General features: G+C 40.9%; 1 protein-coding gene across 4 annotated transcripts in view; it reads right to left on the minus strand.

Moving 5' to 3' along the window:
• Cntln (centlein) overlaps positions 1-13,518 on the minus strand; it is a 240,402-nt gene extending 226,884 nt beyond the window's left edge. For all 4 annotated transcript variants that reach the window (XM_034503722.2, XM_076934700.1, XM_076934702.1 and 1 more), the window contains exons 1-2: positions 13,054-13,518; positions 9,009-9,097 (exon numbers count right to left, since the gene is read on the minus strand). In XM_034503722.2, coding sequence (XP_034359613.1) covers positions 9,009-9,097; positions 13,054-13,413 — 449 coding nt within the window. In that variant the 5' untranslated portion in view covers positions 13,414-13,518. The remainder of the gene's footprint in view (positions 1-9,008; positions 9,098-13,053) is intronic.
• Between the last annotated feature and the right edge of the window lie 955 nt (positions 13,519-14,473).

Raw genomic sequence — 14,473 nt, forward strand, 5'->3', positions numbered from 1 at the left:
ATTTTTAACAAAGATTACACAGTGCAAAGAGGATAAACTCTTAACTTGTGATGGACAGATTGTACATTCCAATAATTAAGAATGAACTGTGACTTGGTGAGGCCGGTCTGTGTAACCGTACTTGGGTAGGCCTGAAGAACTGCTAGCCTGGTGGCAGAAAAGCAACAATTCGACTTTCCATGCCCACTCCACATCATCGTACTTTTAATAAAGTTCTTTAAAAAAAATTGGACCTTGATCTCACACACATAATAATTAACTTAAAAGTGAGGGAATGAGAGAGGGCTGAGTGGTTAGGAGCATTTTCTGCTGTTGTACAGGACCTAGCCCACACTTGTTATTTCATAATTATTTGTAACTCCAGTTCCAGGGGTTCCAACACCCTCTTCTGGTCTCCATGGACACTAGGATTACATGTGATACATACATATGTGTATACACACATGTATGCAAACACTAATATGTAAAATAAAAATGAATATTTTTAAAATTTAACTCAAAATGGATTAAAGTAAACATAAGACATAAAATTATTAGAGAAAATTTTAAAAATTACTTGATATTAACACTGGCCATGATTTGGTTTCTAGTTTAATATTTAATTTCAAATTACATATCTAGAAACATGGGTTATTTGAAAAGAATGTATCAGAAGTCACTTAAAACAACAAAAGAGTTGGTATACATTGATGGGCTGTCTTTTCTATCAGTTTAAGCAATGCCTAGGTTCTAAAATTACTGTGTAAAAAAGGATGACAATAGATGCCAGACTATGGCAGTTGAGTATGCAGTCCAAACATGCTTGCATTAATCCTTTATCTTTTGTAGTTCACCTCATCTTCTGATAGAGCTATTGCTCTCAACAGAACTAACACACATGCACGCGTGCGCACACACACACACACACTCAACACGCACCCACACACACACATGCATACACGGGTATGGGGAGAGATTATCACACTATCCCGCTGTAAGTGACCATACCCCACTGTACCCTGCTCCCAGTCATAATCCTTATCAATTGTTGTAGCCATCACCTCTAGATTTCAAATGAGAGGCAGGCACATTAATCCAACACTTGAAGGCTGAGGCAGGAGGAGGGTTACAAGTTTAATACCAAGACCTTCTCTCAAACTAAAACAAGATTCAAATAAGGAAATCAAAATAAGAAAATAATCATAAATAATATATAGTGTATAAAAATATGACAATATGTTTATTCTAATTAAGGTTCTTCTAAAGCAATGGTTCTCAACCTTCCTAATGCTGTGACCCTTTAATACAGTTCCTCATGCTGTGCTGACCCCTGACCATAAAATAATTTTCATTGATGCTTCATAAATGTAATTCTGCTACTGTTATGAATCAAAATGTAAATATTTGTGTTTTCCAATTGTCTTAGGTGACCGTGTGGAAGGGTCATTCAACACCCAAAGGAATCATGACCCACATGTTAAGAAACACCGATCTAGAACAGAATCAGAATAAAAAGAATGAATGTATAATACAAAGGAGATTTATTAGATTGGACTATAAAATATGGGTTGGGTAGCTCAACAAAGACTGTCTGCATATGGGAGAAGCTGGCAGCTGATCACAGAACTAGACTGTCTCAGTAGTCCTGGGGATTCCAGGGGAACATGTCTTCAGTCTACACTGGAAGGTCAAAGACAGTAGATTTCACTATCATCCAAGAATAGAAGCAGCAGCACCCACAGCATATGAATGGGTGCACTAGCCAGCAAGGAACAAAAATAGGTAGACAAAGGCAGCACTGATTTTTTCTCTCAGCACACTTATATGTAAATTGCCAAAGGCAGGTGCTGCCTACTCTGAAGGAAGGTTTCCCTTGCCTTAGTTAAATCCTTCCAGGAAATATTCTTGCATACCCATCCATGGGAGTATCTCTTAGTTGATTCCAGATCCAACCAAGCTGAAAACCAAGATTAAACCATCACAGTTGTATATGATACCTATTCAACAACTACCCTAAAAAAATACAAAATATCATGTTAAAAAATACCTACTAAGCTAATTGTTGTATAGTATTCCCCCAAGACATGACAGGACCATCAGCCATCAAGAACTGGAGTTGCTGAGGTAATCTGGAACATACCTTGGCCTGTCATCATAGCAAAAGAATAAAGATAACGCATTGGTAGCTAGGCCTATAGCAATGGCTACTGGCATTCCTTCACAGAATGAAGAAACAGGTCACAAGACCTTCCCTCACCAGAGACTCCAGTCACCAGCAACTTCTGCCCCAGCTCCACATGGTCTTTGATAGGTTCTAGAAGAAAAGCTGCTGGGGAAAGGACTCTTTGGTGATACGTGGGCAGCAAGGGTTCAGTCAAAGGACACAGATTATTTATTAGACACTGCGGACCTAATAAAAATGTCACTATCTAAATTGTGTTTGTAGCAATCATTTATTTTAAAAGAGGAAAAAATACCTCAAATATCTATGTTCAAGTTTCTTTTCTGTGATAAACACCATGCACAAAAGCAACTTAAGAAAGAAAAGAGTTTCTTTCACTTCCAAGTCAGGAAAAACAAGGTATGAATTCAATCAAGAACTGAAGCAGAACCATGAAGGAATGATACTGACTGGCTTTCTTGTAAACTCAGATCCACCTACCTAAGTATGGTGCCACCCGTAGTGGGCTGGGTGGCACTACACCCTCCCAGATTGATAATCAGTAAAGATAATCTCTCACAGACATGGCCATGGACCAATCTGATCTTGGCAATTCCTCCACTGAAGTTAATTATTCCCAGATAACTCTCAGTTGTATCAAATTAACAATAACTAACTAGTACAACCTACAACCAATAAGAAATTCTACTTTCTAAAACCATGTAAGAAAAGCATAACACATATAATATTTGCTGTTTGTATATTATTGTTATGAAAATCAAAAGATAGTTTTCAATGATATAATGGACTTCTATTTAAAATAGAATTTTAAGACTATTGTATGTCTCTCTAGAAATCAAAAAATCAAAGTAATATGAATATCCTTCCCATAATGTTTACCAAACGCCATTGCAAATTTTCCATTTCTGTAAATGCCTTTCATCTGACAGCATTAACGGCTAAGTGCAGACATTTCTTCCTCTCACTAAGCAGTGATATTCAGTTAATAATTGTCAAGACTGTTTACTGTATGGCCATGTAATACTTATTCCAACACCCAAAGTTGTTCTCTTTGCAACATTTGTTGTCTCCTAGGCACTTAAGCAAACAGCTATACAGTTCCTCCAAATTTCCATTAAGTTAATCTCAAATTTTCTACTGGGAACTTCTAGTCTGAATTTTACAATGTTCCCCCATTTATTTATTGTCTTACTTTGTTTCAAACTGAAGGTGCAAAACAGACTGGTTTTGACAAAGAAATCAGTATGATGTTTACAGCTGAGACATTCAGAGCCAAGATGAAGGATTTAGAAGTCAAGGACAAAGAAAAATTACTAGGCTTGAGTGGCACTGCAAAGGAAAAAGGGACTGAACTTGGGAATTGATTTTCTGTTAGAAAAGAGGCTAAAAGGTATCAAAGATTACCCTCAAGATGTGAAATTCAGATGGAAAGAGGAAAATGGCCTGTCTGTGGCAGTGAGAGAGTTAGGAAGGAAAGTAACTCCAAAAGGACCCCAGTTAAACTCAACACACCACATACTAGGTTTGAAAGGCTCCACAGGACATGAATTAGAAATGCCAAAGGCAATGGGGATAGAAAGATGTAAGGAAAAGTCCACAGCAGAAGGTATAACATGGATCTCAAACCTAATGCATATAAAGTAAAAGAAATGCAAGTCACTATTCCCAGACTTTTTTGTAATCTCTCAGATGTGAAAAGTAACCAAAGTTTGAAAGTATGTTATGTCCGGAATGTAGCACAAATAGGAATCTTCTTGTGTTGCTGGTAGAAGTTGTATGTAGGGTCTGGTGTGTGTGTGTGTGTGTGTGTGTGTGTGTGTGTGTGTGTGTGTGTGTATCTAGGACCCTGTATACATAAACAATCCTACCACTGAGCTACACTCAGCCAGTATATCTCATAATTATAACTGTCTGTAGCTTTTGATCTAAGTGCTTTGGTCATGTCCTGCTGAATCAAAAATCATCTAAGATTTAACAGTTTTAAACAACAAACAAGTGACAGTGTTAAAAGTTCCTCAAGAAACTGGGGTGATGGCTCAGTGGTTATGAGCACTGGCTGCTCTTTCAGAGGACCCAGGTTCAATTCCCAGCAGCTGCCAGTCTGCGTACCGAGTGCAGTCCATAGGGATCCACTAGCACTCCAAGGGGAAGCCAAAGTAAGATGGGCTGCTGGGCCTCTTCCAAGGCTGCAGCAGCCCCAGAACTGGTAGCAGGTGGTGAGATGCAGCAGGCAGCTATGGACCCAGGTCCGGGCCCTGGGCAGAAAGTGGCTAGGTCAGGCTTGCGCACCCAGCTGGCTGGGACCGGTTGAGGTCCAGCAATGAAAGCTTAGGGGGAGAAAATTCTTCCCTGGGAGTACTACAGCTAAATAAGACAGGCACTCTCAGAAGATCTTTGGTGACTCATGAACTTTATCCCTTGTGGGTAAAGTTATAAACATTTGGGAGTGGACTGGTTTCTAGATGCAGATGCTTTTTATTGTTTAGTCTGAGATGTTAAGGATGCCCTGGCTGTCCTTAAAGATCACTTTCAAAAGAAAAAGAATCAAATATGTAATTTTAGAAGAAAAAATTTTATTTATAAAGTTGAAAAATTCAAACAAAATGCAGTGTATTAGTTCAGTTGAGGTGCTATTTAGAGAAAACTGATAGTACAGTGTTGGGGGCCGACTTTTAGCAGAAAAGTGGCTATCAGCTTTGCAGCCATCTTGAGCCATATACCCTGACATGAGTCTTGGATTACAATAGCCTACAACAGCTGAGCACACTCCGATAATCTTGGTTTAGATACCTTGGGTGCGTGAGATTAAAGGTGTGTGAGATTAAAGGTGTGTAACTTAGAAGTGTAGAGATCAGAGTTAGAGACAAGACCTAAGGGCATGATTATAGGTGTGACTTAGAGGCATGGCTTAGAAGTGAGACATATAAAAGGCAGAGACAGAACAGATCAGAGAATCAGACAGAGGAGACACTTTTAGGAGACACTTAGAGGAAGAGAGACTGAAGAATAAACGGGATTGAAACACACTCTGTCTGGTCTCCATTCTTCGAGTCCACCCTCATCCTCTCTCTTGCTGAACCCCGACCCGCGGACCGGAGCAGCAGCTTGGACTGGGATACAGTGGCCGCCAAACTAGGGGCAGCCCGGGCCTCAACATTTTGCTCGGGCCGCAACATTTTTTGGCCGCCCGAACTTGGGGCTAGTGCAGGTCTCAACAGTACAGATTGATTAACAGTGGGGCACATGAGGGAATGTCTTCAATAGTCTTAGCTATTGTTGAAAACTTCCTTTTGTGGAGTCTGGTTACTAAGCGGAATATTGAAAGTGCTTCTTTGTCCTAATTGATGTATTAGGTCATATAGCCATTTCAACTGTACATGTCTCTTTCGTGATGTATCTAATTTTAAGCATATATCGCAAAATTGCTGTTATAGGTCCCAGATTCAATCTGGTAACATTCGTAGTTATTGAGTTGATGAACCATCATGGGGTTTCCACTCAAAGACATGGAGATATATCTCTTGGGATTAGATCATCTACAATATTAGGGTCAAAGAAGTATTCACTTCTGTTGGGCTTCCCTGGTTCCTTAGTAAATGGAGGTGTCTTGGCAGAGGACTAGGCATGCCTTCACAAATGGAACCTCAGATAATTTTTCTGTCTTTTGCAGGAAATATTTAACTAAAGGATAGTGTTACACCTAGTCAAGGTAATTTAGGAACCAACTCTCTCTATATATACCTCAATTTTTATTAGAATTGGGCAATATTAAAGTACAATATGATGCCATAAAGTTTTATTAATGATTGAGGCAACACCTGAGAGGAGAGTCAGGCAGAATAGCAGGGGTAATTTCCCATGATAATCTTCAATGAAGAAAAGAGGGGGAATAGAGAGGAAGAGAGAAAATGAAGAAGTTTTGTCTGGTACTTCCAAAAGGATTTCCCCTGAAGTTGGAATAACAGGGCATATGTTCTCATGGTGTCTCTTTCTAGAATCTCTTCTAAAGACAGAGAGAATGTCTTTATTCTAAGCATAGATAGACAGTGCAATAACACTTTTGTTTCCTTAGACCTAAAGCTGAGTTCCTTCATAACCTATGTCATCTTTCCAGCTATGGCATCCCTGGGTAGAAGCAGTATCTTTTGGCATCCTCCTGTTAATCTCCTTCCAGTTATCTTCTTGTGAAAGATGCTGCTGACTAAGGTGGGGGTCACTGTCTGAATGTCAAGTTAAAGAGGCCATGGGAACTACATGCATAGTTAGAAGTCATGTCTTACTATAATCTTGGCAGGTCAAGAAGTGTCTTCACCTGAGGGAAATACAAGTGTCCTCAGACTTTGGGTAGGAAATGAGGTGGGACAATCCATAGATGTTTCTTAAGTATGATACAGTTCAGAGAAGTTTATATCGTGGAAAGGCCCTTAATAATTCTGCATTACTAGGTCTGTCAGATGATCCTGGGCCAGAAGGCTGAAGACCAGATGCTCCAATGTTTTGAAGTAAGGGACTGTCCGGGTGTTCATCAATCTATATAAATTGGCTAAGTTTTAGAAGCCACGCTTTGTGCTTCCCATATCTTCAGTTAATTCAGTCATTCTGGATTTCTGATGGGGTTGAAGACTTATAGTCTCACAGCCAACCCAGGCTATTTACTTTGAGAAAATGGTTTTTAGGTGCTATTCATTCTAAAGACAGGACATAAGCCAGGTTCAGAACTAAGTCTTTTAGTTGAGAGAGATGGCCGAGGTTCTATTTAGTTAACAAAAATGATGGACTGGGTATTAGATCTATCTTGTACTTTAACCATTATCACATGGTAATATAGTTTGTATTCAATTTATATCTGAGAGAAAAGAGTCTTTTAATTGGACAGAAAGGGGGAAGTGTTGTGGATAGCCCCAGCCTCGTGTTTGGATGTTAGTTCCACTTTCCTGGGAGGGGCTGCAGAGGAGGAGTAAATAAGTACACAGGAGACTTCTTGTAAATCTTCTGTCCACCTTAATTTGTAAAATAAAGGCTAGAGCCAGTGATTGGGCAGTAGAAGGTGAGGAGGAGAAAAAGGCTTAGGGGAGGAGTCAGAAGAGTAAGTGGACTGGAGAGAGAGGCAACTGAGGAGCAGGAGGAGAGGACAACGGAGGAGAAGAACGTGGTCTGGAAAAACCACAAGTTATAAGGTATCTCATAGCTGGGGAATAGAGTAGTGCAATAGTAAATCTGCCCACTCTAGGTGTGCAGTGTATATCCATAAATATTGAGTTGTGTTTTCACTGACCGGACTTATTTAGGTCAGAGATTTACCACAACAACCAAATCCTTTGGATTTGAGTATACACCTCCAATATGTAATATATATATACATACATATATATATATATATATATATACACTTTTGTACAAATACAAATATTATATTAAAAGTATAAAATGGAAATTATAAAAAATGAGAAAATATCCTAGTGATATTTCACTATTTACTTTTGCTCAACCAAAAAAGCAAGTAAAAATTGAGGATAGCTTGAGTTAGAAAAAATATTAAGAAGAAAGAAAAATGAGGAATAAGATCATAGAAATATCACTTCAACAGCCAAGACTTTTCAAGAAGACCTACACTGCTTCACATTAAAAACAGAAATGGGAAACATTTAATCTCAGTATACTGAAGAAGCAACCTGGGAGATTCAACAAAAGACATAATTCTGATCATCAGAAGAGAAGTGTGAGTGGTAAATGGGACATACAAGCCACATGAGGAAGAGCCAATTATATTTTAGGGTTCTACAATCATCAAGGATGGTAAAATTAGGCATAGACCGGCATGTATCACAGATCTTAATATGAAAAATAACATGTAATATTAGAATGACACCAGGGCTAGAGACTCCAAACAAGAACACAGCTGAAGTCATAGAAAAGGATGCACAGGTTCAAGGAGCTCGACTCCAGCAAAGAAACAAGGGAATGAAAAGATATCCATATGTTTAGCCTCCCATTTAGGAAACATAATGAAATCCATTTAATAGGAAAGCAAGTGTGTTAATCACTGTGCTAAATGTCAGGGGGCTACTGCATACTAAATGTGTGATGAGGAGTACCAGCACCACTCCGGTGTTTCTAATGACCATGGAGAGGCACCATAATCTACAGTTAAACGACTGAACATCCCTATAGGGCCATATTGAAGAATAAATGAAAACTTTAAACCTATTCCTCAACTTCCTCTACTCTGGCAAAGTCATCTCAGGTTTTCAAGTACACACCACAATTATGGAATGAGGAAAACTGAGTCAGCTTAGGAAGTTCAGGGCAGCCTGTCAAGTATGAAGCCAGACAACAGAAACAACACCCAAAAATATGGCATCCCTTATACACTCTCTATAGCAGTGTCTAAGCCATAGATTTGTTTTACCAACTAACTACTCATAGGTCAGAATATGAGTAAAACCCCAGCAATTGGGAGGAAAAGGCAAGCGAACTGGGATTACAGGCTCATCCACAGCTACACAGCAAGGGCAAGGTCAGTGTAGACCTTACTGTTACATACTCTGTGTGTAGCTGTGTGTCTGTGTGTGTGTGTGTGTGTGTGTGTGTGCGTGTGTGTGTGTGTGTGTGCGCGTGCGCACGCGTGCAAGCCCATGCAAAAAAAAAAGAAGCCCTATATGTACTTGGGGAATCTGTCATTGCTTGTTATAAATCTAATAATTACAATCATGTGGTTATGCTTGACAGTCACTTGGAAATCAAATTAATCTTTTGGCAACATTGATAGTTTTAACCTTTATACTGAAAATAAACAAATCCAACAAACCCAACAGTCATGAAAAATAATAATAATTTAAAAGCTCACCTTTCCACAACCAAACTGACAGTTTGAGTGAGATCTGGATTTGTTGCCTGAAGACGTTTCCACAGAGACCAAACAAATTCTTTGTCAGCCTTAATGAAATGAAAAGCATTTTAAGTGCATTGTTTTGTATTCATAAGAGATATTATGTTATGTTAAATCTAAATATGAAAAAATATTTTACCATGATGTCTATAATTATACCAATGAGTCCTTTTAAAATACAGAGGGAAAGGGCTGGGGCAATGGCAACGTGGATAAGAGTACTTGTTGCTCTTCTAGAGGACAGAGGCTCAATGCCCAGAACCCACATGCTGGCTTACAACCATCTGAAACTCCAGTCCCAGGGCATCTTATGCCCACTGTTTGCTTCCTTGGATATTGTAGACATGATACATGATATGCATGCAGGCAAAGTACTCATACACACAAAAAATACTTTTAAAAACTTTTAAAAGTGTGGTAGGAAAGCCTTAATTTAAAAATTCCTTACACTGGTAGCCTGCACTCTAATATTGATAGTGCTGCCACCCCACCCACGTTTTGTGGTGGAAATGCTGAAAATACCAAAATCAATGTATACTTACTCTAAGAGAAAGTTTCTCTTCACCTACTGCTCTCTCTTCCCTGGACTGCAAAACCCCACGGAAGAACTCACCACCCTTTCTGCCTCACTTTCCCACCTCATTTATTCTGCAGTGTCTTCCAAGAAGATTTCCTTAACAGGGAAAAAAATACTCCTTGTTGAGAAGCTATAGACACTTGATGGCTTCTGGGAGAGGAAAGTCAGTTTTCTTTAAGCATGTAACCCATGGAAGGTCAACAACACCCCAGTGGACAGGCTCACACACAGGAGTCAGCATGGTTGAACTGAATGTGTTATTGAGAGCAAAAGACAGAGAAAGAGACAGACTGACAGACAGACAGGCAGGCAAGAATATGAATGAGGCATGCTCTTGCTACAGTGTGTGTATGAAAGGCAAGGAGAGAACAACCTCTGGGAGTTGGGATCTGGGAATCAAGCAGCACCCTTGCCCACTAAGTCATCTTGCCAGCTGTCCTAGTTTGTTTTCTATTGCTGTGGTAAAGATACCATAACCAAAAGCAACTCTGGGGAGTAAATGATTTATTTGGCTTGTATGTATGACCACAGTCTATCACTAAAGGTAAACAAGGCAGGAATACAAGCAGGGCAGGAACCTGGAGGCAGGAACTGAAGCAGAAGTCGACTAGGAATGCTGCTTAATTGCTTGCTGGGCATGCTTTTCTATACAGCCCAGGAACACCAGCCGAAGGATGGTCCTTGTCACAGTGGGTTGGGACCGCCCAGATCAGGCATTAAGGAAGAACATTACTCTATTAGACATAGCTTCTAGTTATGTGAGGACCATAACTACACAATGCATTCTCAAGTCTTCCTGGTTTTTATTTGTAATAACTAGGCAAGGCTTCAACAAAGCTAAATAAATAGTACTTATAAAATACAATTCTCTGATCAAATATCCTGATTCCCAATATCACATACTTTCAATAAGTTTATCATTAAATTTGGTAATGAATATATATGTCTGTCACTTAAAAGCCCTAAATAATTTTCATCCAAAACTGATTTATAGTTAGTAAATATTGGCTGAAAACACACACACACACACACACACACACACACACGCACGCACGCACGCACGCACTGTAAATCCAACATCTTTTTGTTTCATCTGCTGGTCTACAAATGGTGATGAATGTGCATATGCACATACTCTCCTGCATTTTGTCACAAAAGAATTTAGACTTGAAAGATGTCATAGCAACAAATAAGAAACTGGAAGTAATAGCTAAAGAAATGAAATACAGGATAAAAACATCATTAAAATTCCTTGAAAACACCTTAGGAAAATGCTAGGGGTTAGAAGCTACTCCTCCCCTCTGTAAACACAATAGATAGCTTTTCACTCCATTCAATCAGCCTTTCCTTCAGCTGACTCATGCAATTTCCTTCCTAACCTGGGGCCACATGCAAAAAATGCTTAACTAGATAATACAATCAGGTGCTCATATGAAGAGAAACATTGGTTCTCTTCACCATGTGAAGAATCCACCATGTGACTCTCCTGAGGTGCTCCAAGAATACTACATGAAATCACCCAAACTTCTTCACTAATAATAATCAAATAAGTTGCATATTAGAGAAAAGAACTAACATAAATCAAGCACAGTTCATGGCAATACACTCAGTAGCAGAGCTCTTTTTTCAAAGCTGCATATTTGACCCTTACAGGGCTTAAAGATTATTGAATCTCAATAATATTATTTAAAGATACTTATGAGAGTTGATCACATTGTTATGGTAAGTAATCTCTCCTCAACTGTATATACATATACAAGTGTTTTATAGCTATATACATGTTCCATGTAAGAAGAGATATAAAATAAATTTTTTACTTTAGGTTGCAATTTCTAACAATATATTGATACTATATATTCTGAGGTGCTGTGATTTGTGGGTGAATAATACGTAGAATTCACACGAAAAATCTAAAGGTTTAACTTTGTTATGCAACAACTAGGAGTTTAATTATTTTCCCTTAGTCTCCCTGAGAGCAGGAACCTGGTTTGGCTATAATCTTGGTGATAAGAGGTACTGCCAACCTCCTTTCTTGGAATCCATCACTGAAATGTCTCTGATCAGCTACTAATATCAAATTTCAAGGATTGCCATTCAAACCTACTTAGGACCATTTCTATTTCTTACATCTGTCTCAAACATTGCCACCATTCCCTAGTCCGGGAATGCCCAAGATCCCAAAGGCCAATGCCATACTGGAAATTGCATCTTTAAGGTTATAATATGGGAGTAGAGAGAAAGTGTAGGAAATGTGGGCAGGGTCTGAGATGATACTTTAACAAAGCCTTCAGAATGAGCACACATCTTTAAACTCCCCAAGGGTGAGGTTTACAGTGGACAAAATGCCTTAATTCATCTCTGTCCTGTAGGCATCCTTTAGCTGTTTTGCCAGCAAATAGAAAATGAGAAACTGAATGGGGAACAGTCTGATAATTGCTCCCCGATCTGCTTAACCAAAGATATATCCAAGTTAAACAAGCTTCTCTTGTCTTTACAGCAAAGACCTATAACATGGAGCAAGAGACCCCAACAGAGCATACTATAAGAGAGTCTCAGGGTTTTACTAATCTAAAGTGATAATGTTGCTCACAAAGCTGACTCCAGTGTTGGCAGTTCCTAACTAGTGTCTCTTAAATACAGTGATTTTTTTTTCTTAAAGACCTGTAATTAATTGAATGAATTCTCAACATTTTTATTTCCTAACCCTATATATGGTTAGGGCCAAATCTAAGGAGACGGTGGTAAGAAGGTAAAACCAATAAAAAAATAAATAAATAGATAAATAAATAAATAAATAAATACAAACTTCTCTGCACTGAAGGACAGGCAAGCTCACAGTACCATACGCACAAACCCTCAAACTAATTTGGGAAGTAATGTGAGTGTAAATGCTCTAACAGCTGCTTTTCTGTGCCAAGCTCACATTAAAGTATTTTTTGCATTCCTGGTCTACGGGATCACTCTAAGTTAATAAATGAATAACGGAACATCCTGAGTGTGAAGTCCCCGGTCCCAGGGCTTTCTAAAAACTGTAATTGTGTTTGGAACTTAAGTTTAACGAGGTAAGAACATGAGTAAGTGTGCGTTTGAAATTTAAAAACGGGCTTCTTCCATCAGTGGGTTTTATTTTTCTCACACGGTCCTGTTTTTTTTTTTTTTTCAATTCATGAATGAACTCCACTCGTGGGCACTGGGTACCACTAGACAGCACCAGGAACTTGGGCTTTGAGGAAGGAGCCTCTGGAGAGCATCTATGAAATCGAAAGTCGGGTCTGCAACAGGACAGTGGGCAGAGGCAGGGCGTGGAGCCTGGAGGGAGAGTCCCCGGAATGCCCTGGGCCGCGAGCGTGAGCTCGGGCAGCAGTGATGGGTGCGCTGCCCCCGGCCTGGGAGGCGGACGGGAAGGCCGGCGGCCAGTCCTGATACCTGACACTGGGCCAGCTCCTCCTTTAGGCTGCTCAGCTCTTCCTCCAGCAGCTGTGATCGCGTCGCCTTCGCCTCCACCGAGGAGAGGCCCTCTGGCCACCAGGACCCCGCGGGCGCGCTGGCGACTGGAGCGAGCGCGGCGTCGGCCCGCCCCGACCCTCGCTGGCCCCCTGACCCTTCTTCGCCCCTCCAGAGTAAGTCGCTTTTATCCGCGACGACCTCCCTCGCGGCGCCCGCCAGACCCGAGGACTCGCTGCGCACAGCGTGCACCTCGGCTCTGCGCCCGACGCGCGGTGACCGCCGGCTGGACCGCCGCACCGGGGGCGGAGGCGGCGAGGAAGACGGCGAGCGCGCCGCCATGGCCGCGGCGCCTAACGGGTCAAGTTCCCGCTTGAAAACTCCACCTTCCCTTCCCCATCCTGAAGAGCCTGGCCTCACAGCCTACGCATGCGCAGAGCTTTTCCCGCCTCGTCCAGCGCTCGCGGGTCCCTGTAGGCTTCCCACGGGCTGAGCTCTGAGCGCGAGCTGAACTGCGCGTGCGCGCTAGGTGGCCGAGGCTCGACCAGCAAGTTCTTTTACTGGCGCCTCCACTGTCCCGAATCCGGAGTCCCACCCTCCTAAAGCCCCAGCTCCACCGAGGGCCTACTTTACATCCCTGCTCTCAAAGCCTTCCTGACAAGCCTCCCTGCCCCCAGTGATCCTGAACTGTGAATTCCTCCTCCTCCAAGGCTCCTGCCAACTCGTTTTTCACGTTTCATTGACCGCCCTCAAGTGTTAGTTACCCCCGCTAATCTCTCCAACGCTCTTGTAAGCTCCTTGAGGATCAGGGAATAGGTTTTAGAGTTAAGTGTTTTCTTCACACCCCTTGGCAACGCTGCCTTACGTGCAGCTGACATCTAACCGACTGAAGTCAAGGAGACGCGGAAAGCCTTGTGCTGAGCTGGGACTATCGAGCAGGCTTCCCACTTGAATTATGATCCTTCCTACACCCTTTGTCTTTTGTTTTGCAAGAGTCATGGTTTCCTTTGAGTCTTTATGTCAATTTCTTTATCCCTTGGCTAGATATCAGAGCAAGTTTGTCCTACAAGGCCCAACAGCTTGGTGTCCTTGGACCGATCTAAAGTCAGCAACAGAATGTGATGAAAGAAATGAGGCTGACTCACTTTTTAGTCTCTGGCCTTTTCTTACTTGCTTTGCTATAAGCTTCAAAAGCGCAATAACCTTTCTTTATCCTTAAGACACTATCTCAATAGCGCTAACTTTAGTGAACGAATGCATGCTGAGCTGAGTTTCACAGAAAGATAGAATTACTTTTTTGTTGTTACTGTTGTTTTGTTTTTTTCTAGAAAAAAAAAAGTTTACAGAGTACTTGGAAGAGATTTGAAGTAGGGATTGAGACAACCACCGTGAAGTTACCATT

The sequence above is a fragment of the Arvicanthis niloticus genome, chromosome 5 (genome assembly GCF_011762505.2).
Source record: "Arvicanthis niloticus isolate mArvNil1 chromosome 5, mArvNil1.pat.X, whole genome shotgun sequence".
In the NCBI taxonomy this organism is placed as follows: Eukaryota; Metazoa; Chordata; class Mammalia; order Rodentia; family Muridae; genus Arvicanthis; species Arvicanthis niloticus.